The following is a 13,462-nucleotide window of genomic DNA, read 5'->3' as shown; positions in this document are numbered from 1 at the left end:
AGCAAGATACACAACCAGTTCAAAGAAACCTAACTAGTAAACCCAAGAGCTACTATTTAAATCGAGTCCCACACAATTTTATTTGAAAAGCCTTAAGATTGCAAAGCATCATCTGAAAGCTGTAAAAAAAGGCATGAGAGTGAGTAATTTTGTTAAATATGGGTTAAAAATCATGTGGGTATATGAACTGGAAATAAAAGATACTTCATGTATCATGTAATTTTATGTAACTGGATAATATGGTAGATGTCTTCACTGTATACAATTAAAGAGTAATCTCAAACAAGAAAACCTTTAAGCACAATTCCAGAAGATCTGTTTAAACTTTCATTTTGAGTTTTACATCATTAAGTGCTATATCTTTCTGAATAAAGACAATCATTTTTGAGGATATTTAAGCAAAGTCAAATTTCACATCAATTGCATTAAAGAACTTTCCCAAGGTCAGCTTTAACACTACAATTTCACGATAAGGGGCTAGTGCTGGCCCCTGGCACCCACGTGGAGACCTGAAGAGCACTCCTGGCTTCAGACAGGCCCAGCTCCGGCCATTTGGGGAGTGAACCAGTGGATGCAAGGTCTCTCTAACTTTGCCTCTTAAAGAAATAAAAAATTTTTTAAAAGTTTATTTGAAAGGTGGAGTGGCAGAGGGAGAGAGAACGAGATCTTCCATGCACTGGTTCTCTCCCCAAATGGCTACCAATATCCCATCTCTCTTGTCCAGATTAAGTGCAATTCCCAGTCAAAATTGATGTAATAAGCCGGCGCCGTGGCTCACTAGGCTAATCCTCCGCCTAGCGGCGCCGGCACACCGGGTTCTAGTCCCGGTCGGGGCACCGGATTCTGTCCCGGTTGCCCCTCTTCCAGGCCAGCCCTCTGCTGTGGCCAGGGAGTGCAGTGGAGGATGGCCCAGGTGCTTGGGCCCTGCACCCCATGGGAGACCAGGAAAAGCACCTGGCTCCTGGCTCCTGGCATCGGATCAGCACGGTGCGCCGGCCGCAGCGCGCCGGCCGCGGCGGCCATTGGAGGGTGAACCAACGGCAAAGGAAGACCTTTCTCTCTGTCTCTCTCTCACTGTCCACTCTGCCTGTCAAAAAAAAAAAAAAAAAAAAAAAAATTGATGTAATAACTCTTTGGGTCAGAGCTGGTCCGATCTGAAGCCAAAAGCATCAACTGGTTCCCCGACGCGGGTGCAGGGGCCCAAGGACTTAAGCCATATTCTATTATTTTCCCAGGCCAGCTATAGCAGAGAGCTGGACTGGAAGTGAAGCAGCTGGGTCTCAAACCAGAGCCCATATGGGATGTCAGCACTGTAGGCGGCGGTTTTACCCGCTACACCACAGTGCCCGTCCCTAAATAAAATCTTTGAAAAAAAAAAAAAATTCCACAATAAAAAGAGGAAAATCCTGTAAAACAAGATTTAGAGGTATGACACTAAGACCTATAAAAATGGAGGCTCTAGAATACCAAATTTATTTCAGTAAATTACTCTAAGAGGAGGTGAGGGGAAGGAATACTTTGATTATCAAACTGACCTAAATCTTAGAAATCCAGCAATTATATTAGATCTCTCCTTTAGAAACCTGTACCCTGACTTTTCTCCCATCAGTTCAAGCTTCTCCTCAGTGGCATCAATAAAGTGATGTTATTCCTACAAATTCATTTTCTGTTTCTAACTCCTATTCCATATTTTTATATATTCTGCAAACAACTTTTCCTATAATGTAGTTTTCTGCTCCTAACCACATACACAAATGCCTCTTCAATATTTCTAATCTCTAAATCTTAAGTTGCTGATCTCCTTCATTTCACATTTTCTATCTATAAACAGTTAACCACAATACAAAGTTGTAAACAATAATCCCATACTTGATTCCTCCTCATTTCCTGAAAGAATGTACTTACCAAATTTTAGATGTAATTTAAAAATTTCTTCAATTATTTTCTTCTTTTGGCCAACAGCCACTATTTTAATTCAAGATGTTTCTAGCTTTTGACTTTTATGCCAATAGTTTACTACCAATATTCCTGCCTTCAGTCTTTCCTCCCTTCCAATTCTGTGCCCATCCTAATGGTGCAGTACTCTTCAAGTTGAGGCCCCTATTCAAAATCTACCAAACCTTTTCTAATAAAATTCAAAATCCTAGATACACAAGGGTATTTTGGGATCTGAATCCCATCAATCTAGTTTTCTTCTTCTACTTCTTCAAAACACACGCTTTACTGGACATAAAAATCAAAGTGCTGCTCCCTATCTGGAACATTCTTCCTTATAAGAAGTCCTCCCTTCAGTCCAATCTGCTGGCTGCCCTTTTATGTACCTTTTAATGAACACAATTACCACTTCCCACCACAATCCTAATATGTACTAATATGTTCCTTAAAAAATAAAGAAATAGAAGTTTAATAGAAGTCTTTAAAAGTAATGACATAACACACTTAACGTTGGAAAAAAAACTAACCCTTATGGGGCAAAAAGTAGTATCTATGGACTGAGGATTATTTTATCCATTGTTTTTCAAGTTGACTATGATCATACTGCTAAATACATTAAGATATGGCACTTTTTTCTACAGTTAGGTCGTATATCAGGTGGAAATTGGAGTCGTTCTCCAAATAATGTCAACACATCTCTTTCTGCCAACTCCATTTCCAATTAAAGAAAAATCAGGGAGCTGGCACCGTGTTGCAGTGGGTTCATCCTCTGCCTATGGCGCCGGCATCCCGTATGGGCGCCGTTTCTAGTCCTGGCTGCTCCTCTTCCAATCTAACTTTGTTGTGGCCTGGGAAAGCAGTGGAGGATGGCCCAAATCCTTGGGCCCCTGCACCCACATGGGAGACTCAGAAGAAGCTCCTGGCTCCTGGCTTTGGATCGGCGCAGCTCTGGCCGTTGCAGCCATTTGGGGAATGAACCAATGGAGGGAAGACCTCTCTCTGTCTCTAACTCTGTCAAATAAAATACAATCTTTCTTTTAAAGAAAAGTTAGGCATTAAATACTAGAAACAATAGGTAAGGAAGTTAATTCTTGTTATCAATTTTTTAAAGATTTATCTGTTTAGGCCAGCACCACGGCTCACTAGGCTAATCCTCCCCCTGCTGCGCTGGCACCCTGGGTTCTAGTCCCGGTTGCTCCTCTTCCAGGCCAGCTCTCTGCTGTGGCCCAGGAAGGCAGTGGAGGATGGCCCAAGTGGATGCTTGGGCCCTGCACCCGCATGGGAGACCAGGAGGAAGCACCTGGCTCCTGATCGGCGTAGTGAGCCGGCCACAGCAGCCATTTGGGGGGTGAACCAACGGAGGGAAGACCTTTCCCTCTGTCTCTAACTCTGCCTGTCCAAAAAAAAATATAAATAAATAAAAATAAAAATAAAAATAATCTATTTGAAAGGCAGATTTACAGAGACACAGGGAGAGTTAGTACATCAATTCTGACTGGGAATTGCACTTAATGTGGTCAAGAGAGAGAGAACCCCAAATTTCAACAATTACTTGATGAGTAATTCTGTCAATCCTTTCAAAGATGTTATATTATTTGTGCTTCCATCTTACGTTCAAAAATCAATAAGCAAGCACGAACTATTAAAAGTATTCCTGACACATAACTTTTATTGAGCATTTCCTGACTGCAACTCATGAAAGTTTGATACTCTTTTCAAACTGAAATGCTATATTTAGAAAATCAAATTTTTATTCTGCCATCACTTTAACAGACTTAAGTAGCCCAAAGCAAAAGTGATTGTCATCATTCCTTTCTTCCACCCAATCTGTAGTTTATGGGTTGTTATACTCCCAGTGCCCCAGTTGTATTTTGTCACAACTGCACATCATAGAACTAAACTCACAAAACTATTATTTATCTTACACTATATTGTGATATCTTACCACAAACATGCATTCAGAAGCATAAAGAACGCAAGCCATTTCATTGATGCACTCTATAGTAAGCACATAGTTAACCATTTAAAGCTATCAGCTTAATGTATGTGCTTATTTAGGTGACAAAATTTATTTGTGGGACATTTTTCTAACTTTTGATTATTTCCTGAAATTATCCAACCTGTGAGAATTAACTCTTGTAGCCAAACACATTAAGAGACTACTACTACCAAGGCAAAACTTTGCAGCTGTGGTATATACATTTTTTGCTTTTGTTAATCAGAATATTCAGACAGTTCTGGAAAAAAAACAAGCATTTATTTTGAAAACGAACCCTAGTTATTAATACATGTAAAAAGGCTGCTGTGAAGACTTACCTTTTGGAAGAGTTCAAGATACCACACCAGTTTCTATTTGAAAGATCTGTATACTGTCCAATTAGGAAGCTGTGATTATTGTGATTACTAACTTTTCTGCACTTTCTTAGTTTTGGCAAGTTTTAAAATGAGGCAATCCCAAAATGCTCTAAATCAAAGGTAAGTTTTATTTGGTATAGCTCTGAAAATTGGCCTTTAACAATGCAAACACTCACAGAATCTAGGTGAATAAGACAAAGAGGACCCAGCAGGAACTGTGGCAGAAACATACATAGTCCCATCTAAAATGATGAGTAAGGACCAGGTGTTTCTCCTATTGTTTAAAACATTCATGTCCTACTTCATCATGCATGGTTCAATTCCTGGCTTCAGCTCCAGTTTCCTACCACAATAGTATCTGTGCCTTGTCATAATTTGTTTTCATTTAATTCATACTTCCTTCTTTAGGTTGCAACATTTTCCAATTACTTGAACTCAAGAACTCCTGTCCCATTTTCCCATAAATTTCTTTTATGAAGCATTTGAGTCACGTATTACTTAATTCCCATCATTACTTTAGTTTCTAACAATTGTTTTGATTATCTGTCTCCCTTAGTAATTGTAATTTCCCTAAAGTTTGATAAGGATCATTTCTATTATGTCCATTTGTATCCTTTTTACTTGACACAGCAAGTATTCACATGAGGTAGAAATATTAAAATTTTCAGTAAGATACACATGTTGTTACTTAGAATAAAAAACCTAAAGTGTCTTCCAATTTTAAAATAAATTTTAAAGAACATTTAAGTATTTGTGCAAGATAGTCTTACCCCAGGATGTTTTTAAGTGTGCTCTAATTCTCTGAAATTCTTAGATGGTATCGATAATTCTCAACATTCAATTATCCAGCACATTGTTTCTCATCTACCCAGAATAGAAACAAATTTTGCTATATTCAAAATATCACTGTCTGCCTGAAGTATTAATTTTGTATAGAACTAAAGATTTATTAAGAATAGATTACAAAATACAATTAGCTAGACTGTTCACAAGTACAGAAAGGTGGTACGACTTTAGAGTAACACAGCTCATGGTAGAATCAGAGCCAGTACATTAATATTCTACATCACTATAAAAGGAAAACTGCATTGAGACTAATAGATACCTGGTAATTCCAGAGAGATGCTATACTCTAGAAACCTTATCAGAGAGGATAACACATAAGGTACATGTAAGCAAGTAACTAATTCATTACACTATTTTTTCTAAAGCAGTAAAATTAAGGCATATCCAAAACAAAATTACCACCTAAAAAAATAAACCTAAAGACTAAGTAAAACACCACAAACAGATCAATGCACAGTCTTCAACCAAAACCAAGATTTAAAAATTTTTAATACTTACAGGTCCCATAATTGTGGCTTGCCAGTGAAACACTAAAGAGGGAAAAAAATGTAACTTATTATCTAAAAATACAGTAGCTTTAAAAAAAATCAGCTATAAACATCAACCTGAAAGTTACTTACTATCATCCCCAACTGGACCTGCAGAACATTGTGCTGGAGGGTCACGGGCCAAATCACTAAGTTCCTACACAGAGAAAGAAAATGTTGGGTCACATAACCTAAAAATTTAAAAAACCTAAGAAGTCAATTGCTTCTAGTTATTTTAATTCCATTTCTTTTAGGGACATGCAATCCTAAAAATCACATAAACATATTTCATTAGGGGAAAGGAAACATTAAGTAACCCAACTCTAGTTCCTGGAACTTCATAGGCATATTTGTTTAATGGACACATGCTGAGGCAATTACTTTGGCTAGGGCTCATTAAAGTTTACATATAGCAGTATCAATGTTTTTATTACATGAACAAAAGCTGATCACCTAATAAATCAAAAGAGTGAGATGTTCTCAGTTTAAGAACTTATAGCACAGCTAACATTCATGAAATTTGCCAAAATTCCAGACCATTTCAGAGACCCTTTTGTCGTTCTTAAATCCTTTACTTTCTTCTTGAACAATTATTCAAAAGTGGGGAGGGGGAGTCACTAACTCCAGTTTATACTTGAAAACTTTCAGACCTAAGTACTTTTTTGTATTTAATCTCCTTATTCAACTCAATGTCTTTTACTGAACATCCATTTTTACTACTGAAATTCCACCTAGGGAACCACTTCTAGGTAGAGCAATTTGCTCTTCACAAAGCTACAATTCTTAAATTTCATGAGAACTTTCCAGTATCTATAAGTACTTAATTCTGCCATGAGTTATGCATAACAAATATGGGAAGTCTGATATGAAGTAATTTTTAAAATATCTAATATTAAGCATAACTCCATCTTACGACAGAACCAATGTATGATCAACAAAACTAAAAAGATAAACTGAACCAATGTTACTTTGACACAGCCTTGAACATTCTCAAGTTTCTCATAAGTTAACTTACAGTGTAAGAAAGAGCTGCTCCTTTAAAAAAAAAATCAAATACACAAATACACCTGAGGCTGGGGATGGTTTTAACCACTTTATCCCTCTTCTAATCTACACATGGAAATACTGATAAAAGCAATGCCTGTAAACAAAACAGAAAAAAACTGCTGAATGCAGTCACATGCAAAAGACAAAGTTCTAGAAAGCAGAAGAATGAAAGCCTAAATTTAAAAAGATACAATAGGGGCCAGTGCTGTGGCATAGGGAGTAAAGCTGCCGTCTGCCGTACCAGCATCCCATATGGGAGCTGGTTTGAATCCCAGCTGCTCCACTTCCAATCCAAATCTCTGCTATGGCCTGGGAAAGCAGAAGTCCTTGGGCACCTGCATCCCCAAGGGAGACCCGGAGGAGGCTCTTGGCTTTGGATTGGCACAGCTCCAGCCATTGCAGCCATCTGGGGAGTGAACCAGTGGACAGAAGACCTCTCTCCATGTAATTCTTTCAAATAAATCAATCTTTGGCCGGCACCGCAGCTCACTAGGCTAATCCTCCGCCTTGTGGCGCCGGCACACTGGGTTCTAGTCCCGGTCAGGGCGCTGGATTCTGTCCCGGCTGCCCCTCTTCCAGGCCAGCTCTCTGCTGTGGCCCGGGAGTGCAGTGGAGGATGGCCCAGGTGCTTGGGCCCTGCACCCCATGGGAGACCAGGAAAAGCACCTGGCTCCTGTTAAAAAAAGAAAAAAAAAAAAAAAAACCCATCAAATAAATCAATCTTTAAAAAAATATACTAAATAATCTATCCAATGGCAACAATGTAATGCAATTATCAATGTATCCGTAAGGTGTGACTCTGAAAGTTATTTCTTTTCATCTTGTCTACTGTAACAATTTATTCTCTACTACAAACACAGGAATTCGATTAAATGAGAATTTCCAGACATGAATTCTTTGATTTTCAGTACAATTAGGATATAAAATGCAGAATATTCACTACAAACCCCCCACCCTACACCCAGGGTTCAGAAAAGGGGAATAGAAATTCTCAATTTAAATTCCAGAATAATTGCTTTGAGTATGTAGGACCTTGTGGCATTAGAAGAAGTAAACTGTATGACCACCACAGTAGAGTAACAAAATATATCCAGCATACACACACACACACACCCCATTTTACTGTTATGACCTGAAACATTTGTACATGCAGTCATAGACATAGAAATTCCAACAGTATCATAATGTTTTCATGCACTACATAGACTTAAAAACAACTTTTTTCTAATTCTTCTTAATAAATCTGCTATATTCTTGGGGGCAGTGTTGTGGTGTATTAGATTAAGCTACTGCCTATAATGCCAGCATCACGTGATTGCCAGTTCAGGTCCCAGGTGCTCCACTTCTGATCCAGCCCCCAGCTAATGCACCTGAGAAAGCAGTAGTAGGCTAAGCAGTTGGACTCCTACCACCCACATGGGAGACCTGGTTGGAGTTTCTGGCTTCCACCTGACCCAGCCCTGGCTGTTCCAGCCATTTGGGGAGTGTATCAGAATGGAAGATCTCTCTCTCTCCTGCTGTCATGCTTTAAAGTATATCTTGAAAAAAATTCCTTTAAAAGAAGCAATTTCTGAAGCATAAACATTCTTTAATTGGTTGCGGTACATACCAAAGAAATGGAGCCTGTCAAAATACTATTCATACACTCAAATATAGTAACTTACAAAATATATGAAAAGCTCATCAGTTAAAAAAAAAAAAAACCCAGCCAGTAATTATTTTTTGCAGTTATCTGTAATTCAGATATAAAGTTATGGTGATTCAAAAATTACTTCAAAAACAGAAAGATACCATTATAGCAATGATTCATTCAGGGGTTTATAAAGGAAATATTTAAAAAAATTTCAACGGATGTTGAACAAAATGTAACAGACACTTGACCAATTAGATGTTCCCCACCCAAAAATTTTTCACCTTTTAAAGCTTTTAGCAAAGTGGAATCATTGAAAAGATGATACATCATTAGAAATTTTCTTACAGAACAGGCTGGACAGTTAAATTACACAAACCCCAATACTACCTACATCTAAATTTGTGAGCAAGTTTTCTTATTTCAATTGGTAAGTTTGCATTTTATATCAGCAGTGGAATAAAATTGAAATGGCTAGGGTGGGCCTTGTGGCTCAGTGGGTTAAGCCAATAGCCCTGGCTACCCTGCTTCCTGTTAATGTGCTAGGGAAGGCAGGGAAAGAAGGTCCAAGTACTTGGTTGGGTTCCTGGCTCCTGCCTGGCCCAGATCTGGCTGTTGTGGCCATTTGGCATGGAGTGAGCCAGCAGATGGATGATCTCTCTCCTTCTCCAACTCTTGCCATTATCTTTAAAAAATATACGTAACTCTTAAAAAAAAAAAAAAAGAGATGGTATAACATTTGAAGATTCGACATTGGTGAATAAAAAGTGATTACACAAGTTTTCATCTTGAAAGGCACGAATCTAAACCTATTCATCTCAAATGAAGTGCTACTTTGGGGCAGGTATTGTGGCAAAGTGGGTTAAGCTGCCACTTGGAATGCCCACAACCAACATCAGAGTGCCTGGGTTCAGGTCCTGGCTTCATTCCCAATTTCAGCTTCTTGCTGGTATACATCCAGGCACGCAGCACTGACAGCTCAATGGGTTTGGTCCCTGCCACTCATATAGACACTCAGACTGAGTCACTGGCTCCTGGCTTTACAGCCTGCCAAGGCCTGGGTGTTGTGGGCATCTGGGGAATAAATCAGAGGGCAGGAAATCTCTGCTTTATAAATTTTAAGATTTTTTTTTTAATTTGAAAGGCAGAACTACAGAGAGGCAGGAAGAGGGAGAGGGAGAGAGAAAAGAGGTGTCTTCCATCTACTGGTTCACTCTCGAAATGGCTGCAATGGCTGGAGCTGCACTCATCTGAAGGCAGGAGCCAGGAGCCTCTCCCTCTGCTCCACTCCCCCCCCCCCAACCACAGCAGAGCTGGATCGCAGGTGGAGCAGCCAGGTCTCAAAACACCACCCATGTGAGATGCGGCACTGCAGGCAGAAGTCTTACCCACTATACCACGGCGCTGGCCCCTGCATTATAAATTTAAAACAAGAACAAAAAACTTTTTAAGCCAGTGCATTGGACAATAATCACGCTGATACACTGCCAATTCACTTCTCAAACTCAGATGATTAGGTTATCAAAGACCATAAGACTCAATCTTGAAGATGACAGATCAGATCGTATCTCACATGTTCAACATATTCACAAGAGGGAACCAGGGGCCAGGAATGCTACAGCGGATTATACAGAAGCACCATTATACAGAAGACCAAGAGTCTTGGCTGCTCTGCTTCCTGATCCAGATCCCTGGGTTAGCAGGAAATGATGGCCCAAGTCCTTGGGCCCATCACCCATATTAAGAGAACCAGATGACGTTCTTGGTTCCTGGCTCCTGGCTCCAGCCTGGCTCAGTCCTGGGCATTGTAGCTATTTCAAGAGTGAACCGGAGGGTCAGCACTGTGGCATAGTTATTAAAGACACCGCCTGCTGTGCCGGCACCCCATATGGGCGCCAGTTCAAGTCCCTGCTACTCCACTTCCTATCCAGCTCTCTGCTATGGCCTGGGAAAGCAGAAGATGGCCCAAGTCCTTGGGCCACTGCACAAGCTCCTGGCTCCGGGCTTCAGATTGGCACAGCTCTGGCCGTTGCAGCCAACTGGGGAGTGAACCAGCAGATGGAAGACCTCTCTGTCTCTGCCTCTCCTCCTTTGTGCTTTCAATTAAATAAATAAATCTTAAAAAAAAAGTGAATCAGGAGATAGAAGATTGATCTTCTCTATCACTCTGCCTTTCATGATTGTACTCAGAAATATTTTAAATTCTGGAATCTTACCATATACATGAGATATCCTGAGGATGGGACTCAAGACTAAAGTCTAAGCATGAAATTCACTTATGTTTGTAGATACTTTGTACCTTAAAGTAATTTTATACATTTTTAGTGCCTGCACTTTGTGACCTGTCAAATGAGATAATATACAGAATATTCCACTTGTGGCATGCTGCTGTTCTAAAGTTTTGGGGATGACAGTTTGGGAGACCTAGACTGAATTCCAGGTCTTGGCTCCAGCCTGGCTGTTCAGTGTATTCTGGGCGTAAACCAGCAGATGGGAAGGTATCTTGGTGTCTCTCTCACATTAAATTGAAGTGTACAAAACAAAAATAACTCTTTAAAAACTATGGAACTTAACTAGAACAAATCAACATACTACTACTTGAAAATTATACTTTAACTACAAAGAATGAAAAGTATTTCTTGGAAACAAGTTTTTCTGCACACTAGTATTTATGAATCACTAAGGCCTTTTCAATACTGTTGTTCCTTTAGCGTAATGGTAACTTCAGCTAGTTAATGCTGAATTTCAGCTCTTTATTCACTCGATTTCAGGTTCTGGTTACTCTCAAATCATTTATAAATGCTGTGTTTCTCAAACTTTCCATGATCAAGACACCTCTGAAGCTATAATTAACTGCCTAAAATGGAGCCAATAAACCTACACACCAAAATCTACTTCAAATTCAATGTTGAGAAAAATGACCATGGTAACATTTAAGGATCAAAATAGCCATTTTTAAAGATAAAAACACCTCTGTCTCTCGCTCCAACTCTGTCAAAAAAGATAATACTAATTTCACTTTTCATGCTTGCCTTTCAAATAGTATCCAATGCTAATCAAATCATGTATCAGCACTTATTTTTGAGATCCCAAATAATTTTAATGACGTTATGCTCACAGAATGAGTAATAAGATACAGCATCTTTGGCAGGGAAAAAAATCTGAGGAATAGAGTAAGTCATCATAGAAAAGCTTACCTGTAGTTGACACTTTGTTATTCAATAAGACCTTTTCACTCAGGGAACTGCTTTATTTCCTTAACATAAATACGCGACTTTAATTCTTGAGTGAGTTAAGCTCCTGAACCAATTATAAGGACATGGCTAACCACAGAATTTTGTTGCCTCTGCTTCAGTTATTACCTTAAAGGGCTGGAATATAATATAAGCTCAGACTTGATTTTACTAGTCCATTGTCTATCCCTGCCCACGAATTTTCAAATCAATACTAGAAGAGACACTCATTCTATAATCAAGAGCTTGAAGAGATATGACCCAAAGCTGTTGGCAGTGCCTTAAAATTACAAGGTAAAGTAGCCAGAGAGACCACATTCAGCAGCAAAGATAACATATTCCTTTAAGTATCCAGTTTGCTTCTAACAAACTCCCTTACTAAATCTGGGTCACACCAAGAATGAAAAAAATGTAGTGGGGATGGACCCATGTTAAGAAACATGCTACCTGGTCCCTTTTACCAATTATGTAGATTATCCTACTAAAGTACAATATAATGCTGAATCTTCCTGGAAAATCAGAAATGTAAATGAAGCAAAGTCTGAAACTTACATTATGGAGAATAAGGAACAGTCATGCATCCTAATGCCACATAAACTAGAGGTAAATTTAAATCTATTACTAAAACAAAAAATGCAATGCTATTATCTAAAACTTCACCATTAACACATTTACTTTTCTGTACTTTTTTTGTGTGTGTGCCAAACATGTTAGTTCTGAAAATACCAAGACAAGTAAGAGTGGCAGAGGGGGTAGAAACTAGAGCCCCATTTCAAAGACTATCCCAGCGGCAATGAAAAAAAATCACTGGTTGCTTTCAACCAGGAGTTAAAAAAATCAGATTTGGTTTTTTCAAAGTACTGGCAGAGCACCAGAGGTCAATCTTCACTTGTAATTTTTAATTAAATCGCATCATTAAAGCACACATGTATTACTAAAAATTTTTATTATAGTTCCTTCCAATCTTAAGAAATGTTCTAGAAATAACTGAAGCTTTCTAAGTACTTCTCAGGTTGCCTTCTCCCGCCCTTCATGAGATGTTAGCCCAGATTTCTATATTACTGCACATACATTTTGTTTTATACCACTTTTGTAGGTTTTCAAAATTTTAATCGTTTAAAGTAACAGACACCATGCATAACATTGGCTTTTTTTTTTTTTTTTTTTGACAGGCAGAGTGGACAGAGAGAAAGGTCTTCCTTTGCCATTGGTTCACCCTCCAATGGCCGCTGCAGCTGGCGTGCTGCAGCCAGCGCACCGCGCTGATCCGAAGCCAGGAGCCAGGTGCTTCTCCTGGTCTCCCATGCGGGTGCAGGGCCCAAGGACTTGGGCCATCCTCCACTGCACTCCCGGGCCACAGCAGAGAACTGGCCTGGAAGAGGGGCAACTGGGACAGAATCTGGCGCCCCGACCGGGACTAGAACCTGGGGTGCAGGCGCTGCTAGGTGGAGGATTAGCCTAGTGAGCCACGGTGCCGGCCAACATTGGCTTTCAACACTACTTATGACAGCGGCTGCTAAGAATCTGTTAACACCAAAATGCACGTATGCCAAACTAAGATTTTTTTTTTTAATAGGCAGAGTTAGAGAGAGACGGAGAGAAAGGTCTTCCGTTGGTTCACTCCCCAAATGGCCGCTATGGCCAGAGCTAAGCCGAGCCAAAGCTAGGAGCCAGGTGCTTCCTCCTGGTCTCCCGTGAGGGTGCAGGGCCCAAGCACTTGGGCCATCCTCCGCTGCCTTCCTGGGCCACAGCAGAGAGCTGGACTGAAAGAGGAGCAACTGGGACAGAAGCCGGCGCCCTGACCGGGACTAGAACCTGGGGTGCCGGTGCCGCAGGCGGAGGATTAGCCAAGTGAGCTGCGGCACTGGCCTAAACTAAGATTTTTAACT

General features: G+C 39.9%; 1 protein-coding gene across 39 annotated transcripts in view; it reads right to left on the bottom strand.

The window, feature by feature from the left end:
* UBE2D3 (ubiquitin conjugating enzyme E2 D3) overlaps window positions 1-13,462 on the bottom strand; it is a 36,850-nt gene that overhangs the window by 10,617 nt on the left and 12,771 nt on the right. For 23 of the 39 annotated variants that reach the window (XM_070047821.1, XM_070047817.1, XM_070047804.1 and 20 more), the window contains 2 exons: window positions 5,757-5,820; window positions 5,635-5,666 (listed from right to left, as the gene is read on the bottom strand). The exons of 2 other annotated variants lie outside the window; for them this stretch is intronic. In XM_070047821.1, the coding sequence (XP_069903922.1) occupies window positions 5,635-5,666; window positions 5,757-5,820 (96 nt within the window). Of the gene's footprint in view, window positions 1-5,634; window positions 5,697-5,756; window positions 5,821-13,462 lie in introns of all 39 variants that reach the window. 14 more of the 39 variants (XM_070047796.1, XM_070047797.1, XM_070047799.1 and 11 more) reach the window with 3 other exon arrangements.

The sequence above is a fragment of the Oryctolagus cuniculus genome, chromosome 8 (assembly GCF_964237555.1).
Source record: "Oryctolagus cuniculus chromosome 8, mOryCun1.1, whole genome shotgun sequence".
NCBI lineage: Eukaryota > Metazoa > Chordata > Mammalia > Lagomorpha > Leporidae > Oryctolagus > Oryctolagus cuniculus.
The sequence above is the reverse complement of the archived record's forward strand: the minus strand, read 5'-3'. Positions and strand labels throughout refer to the sequence as shown.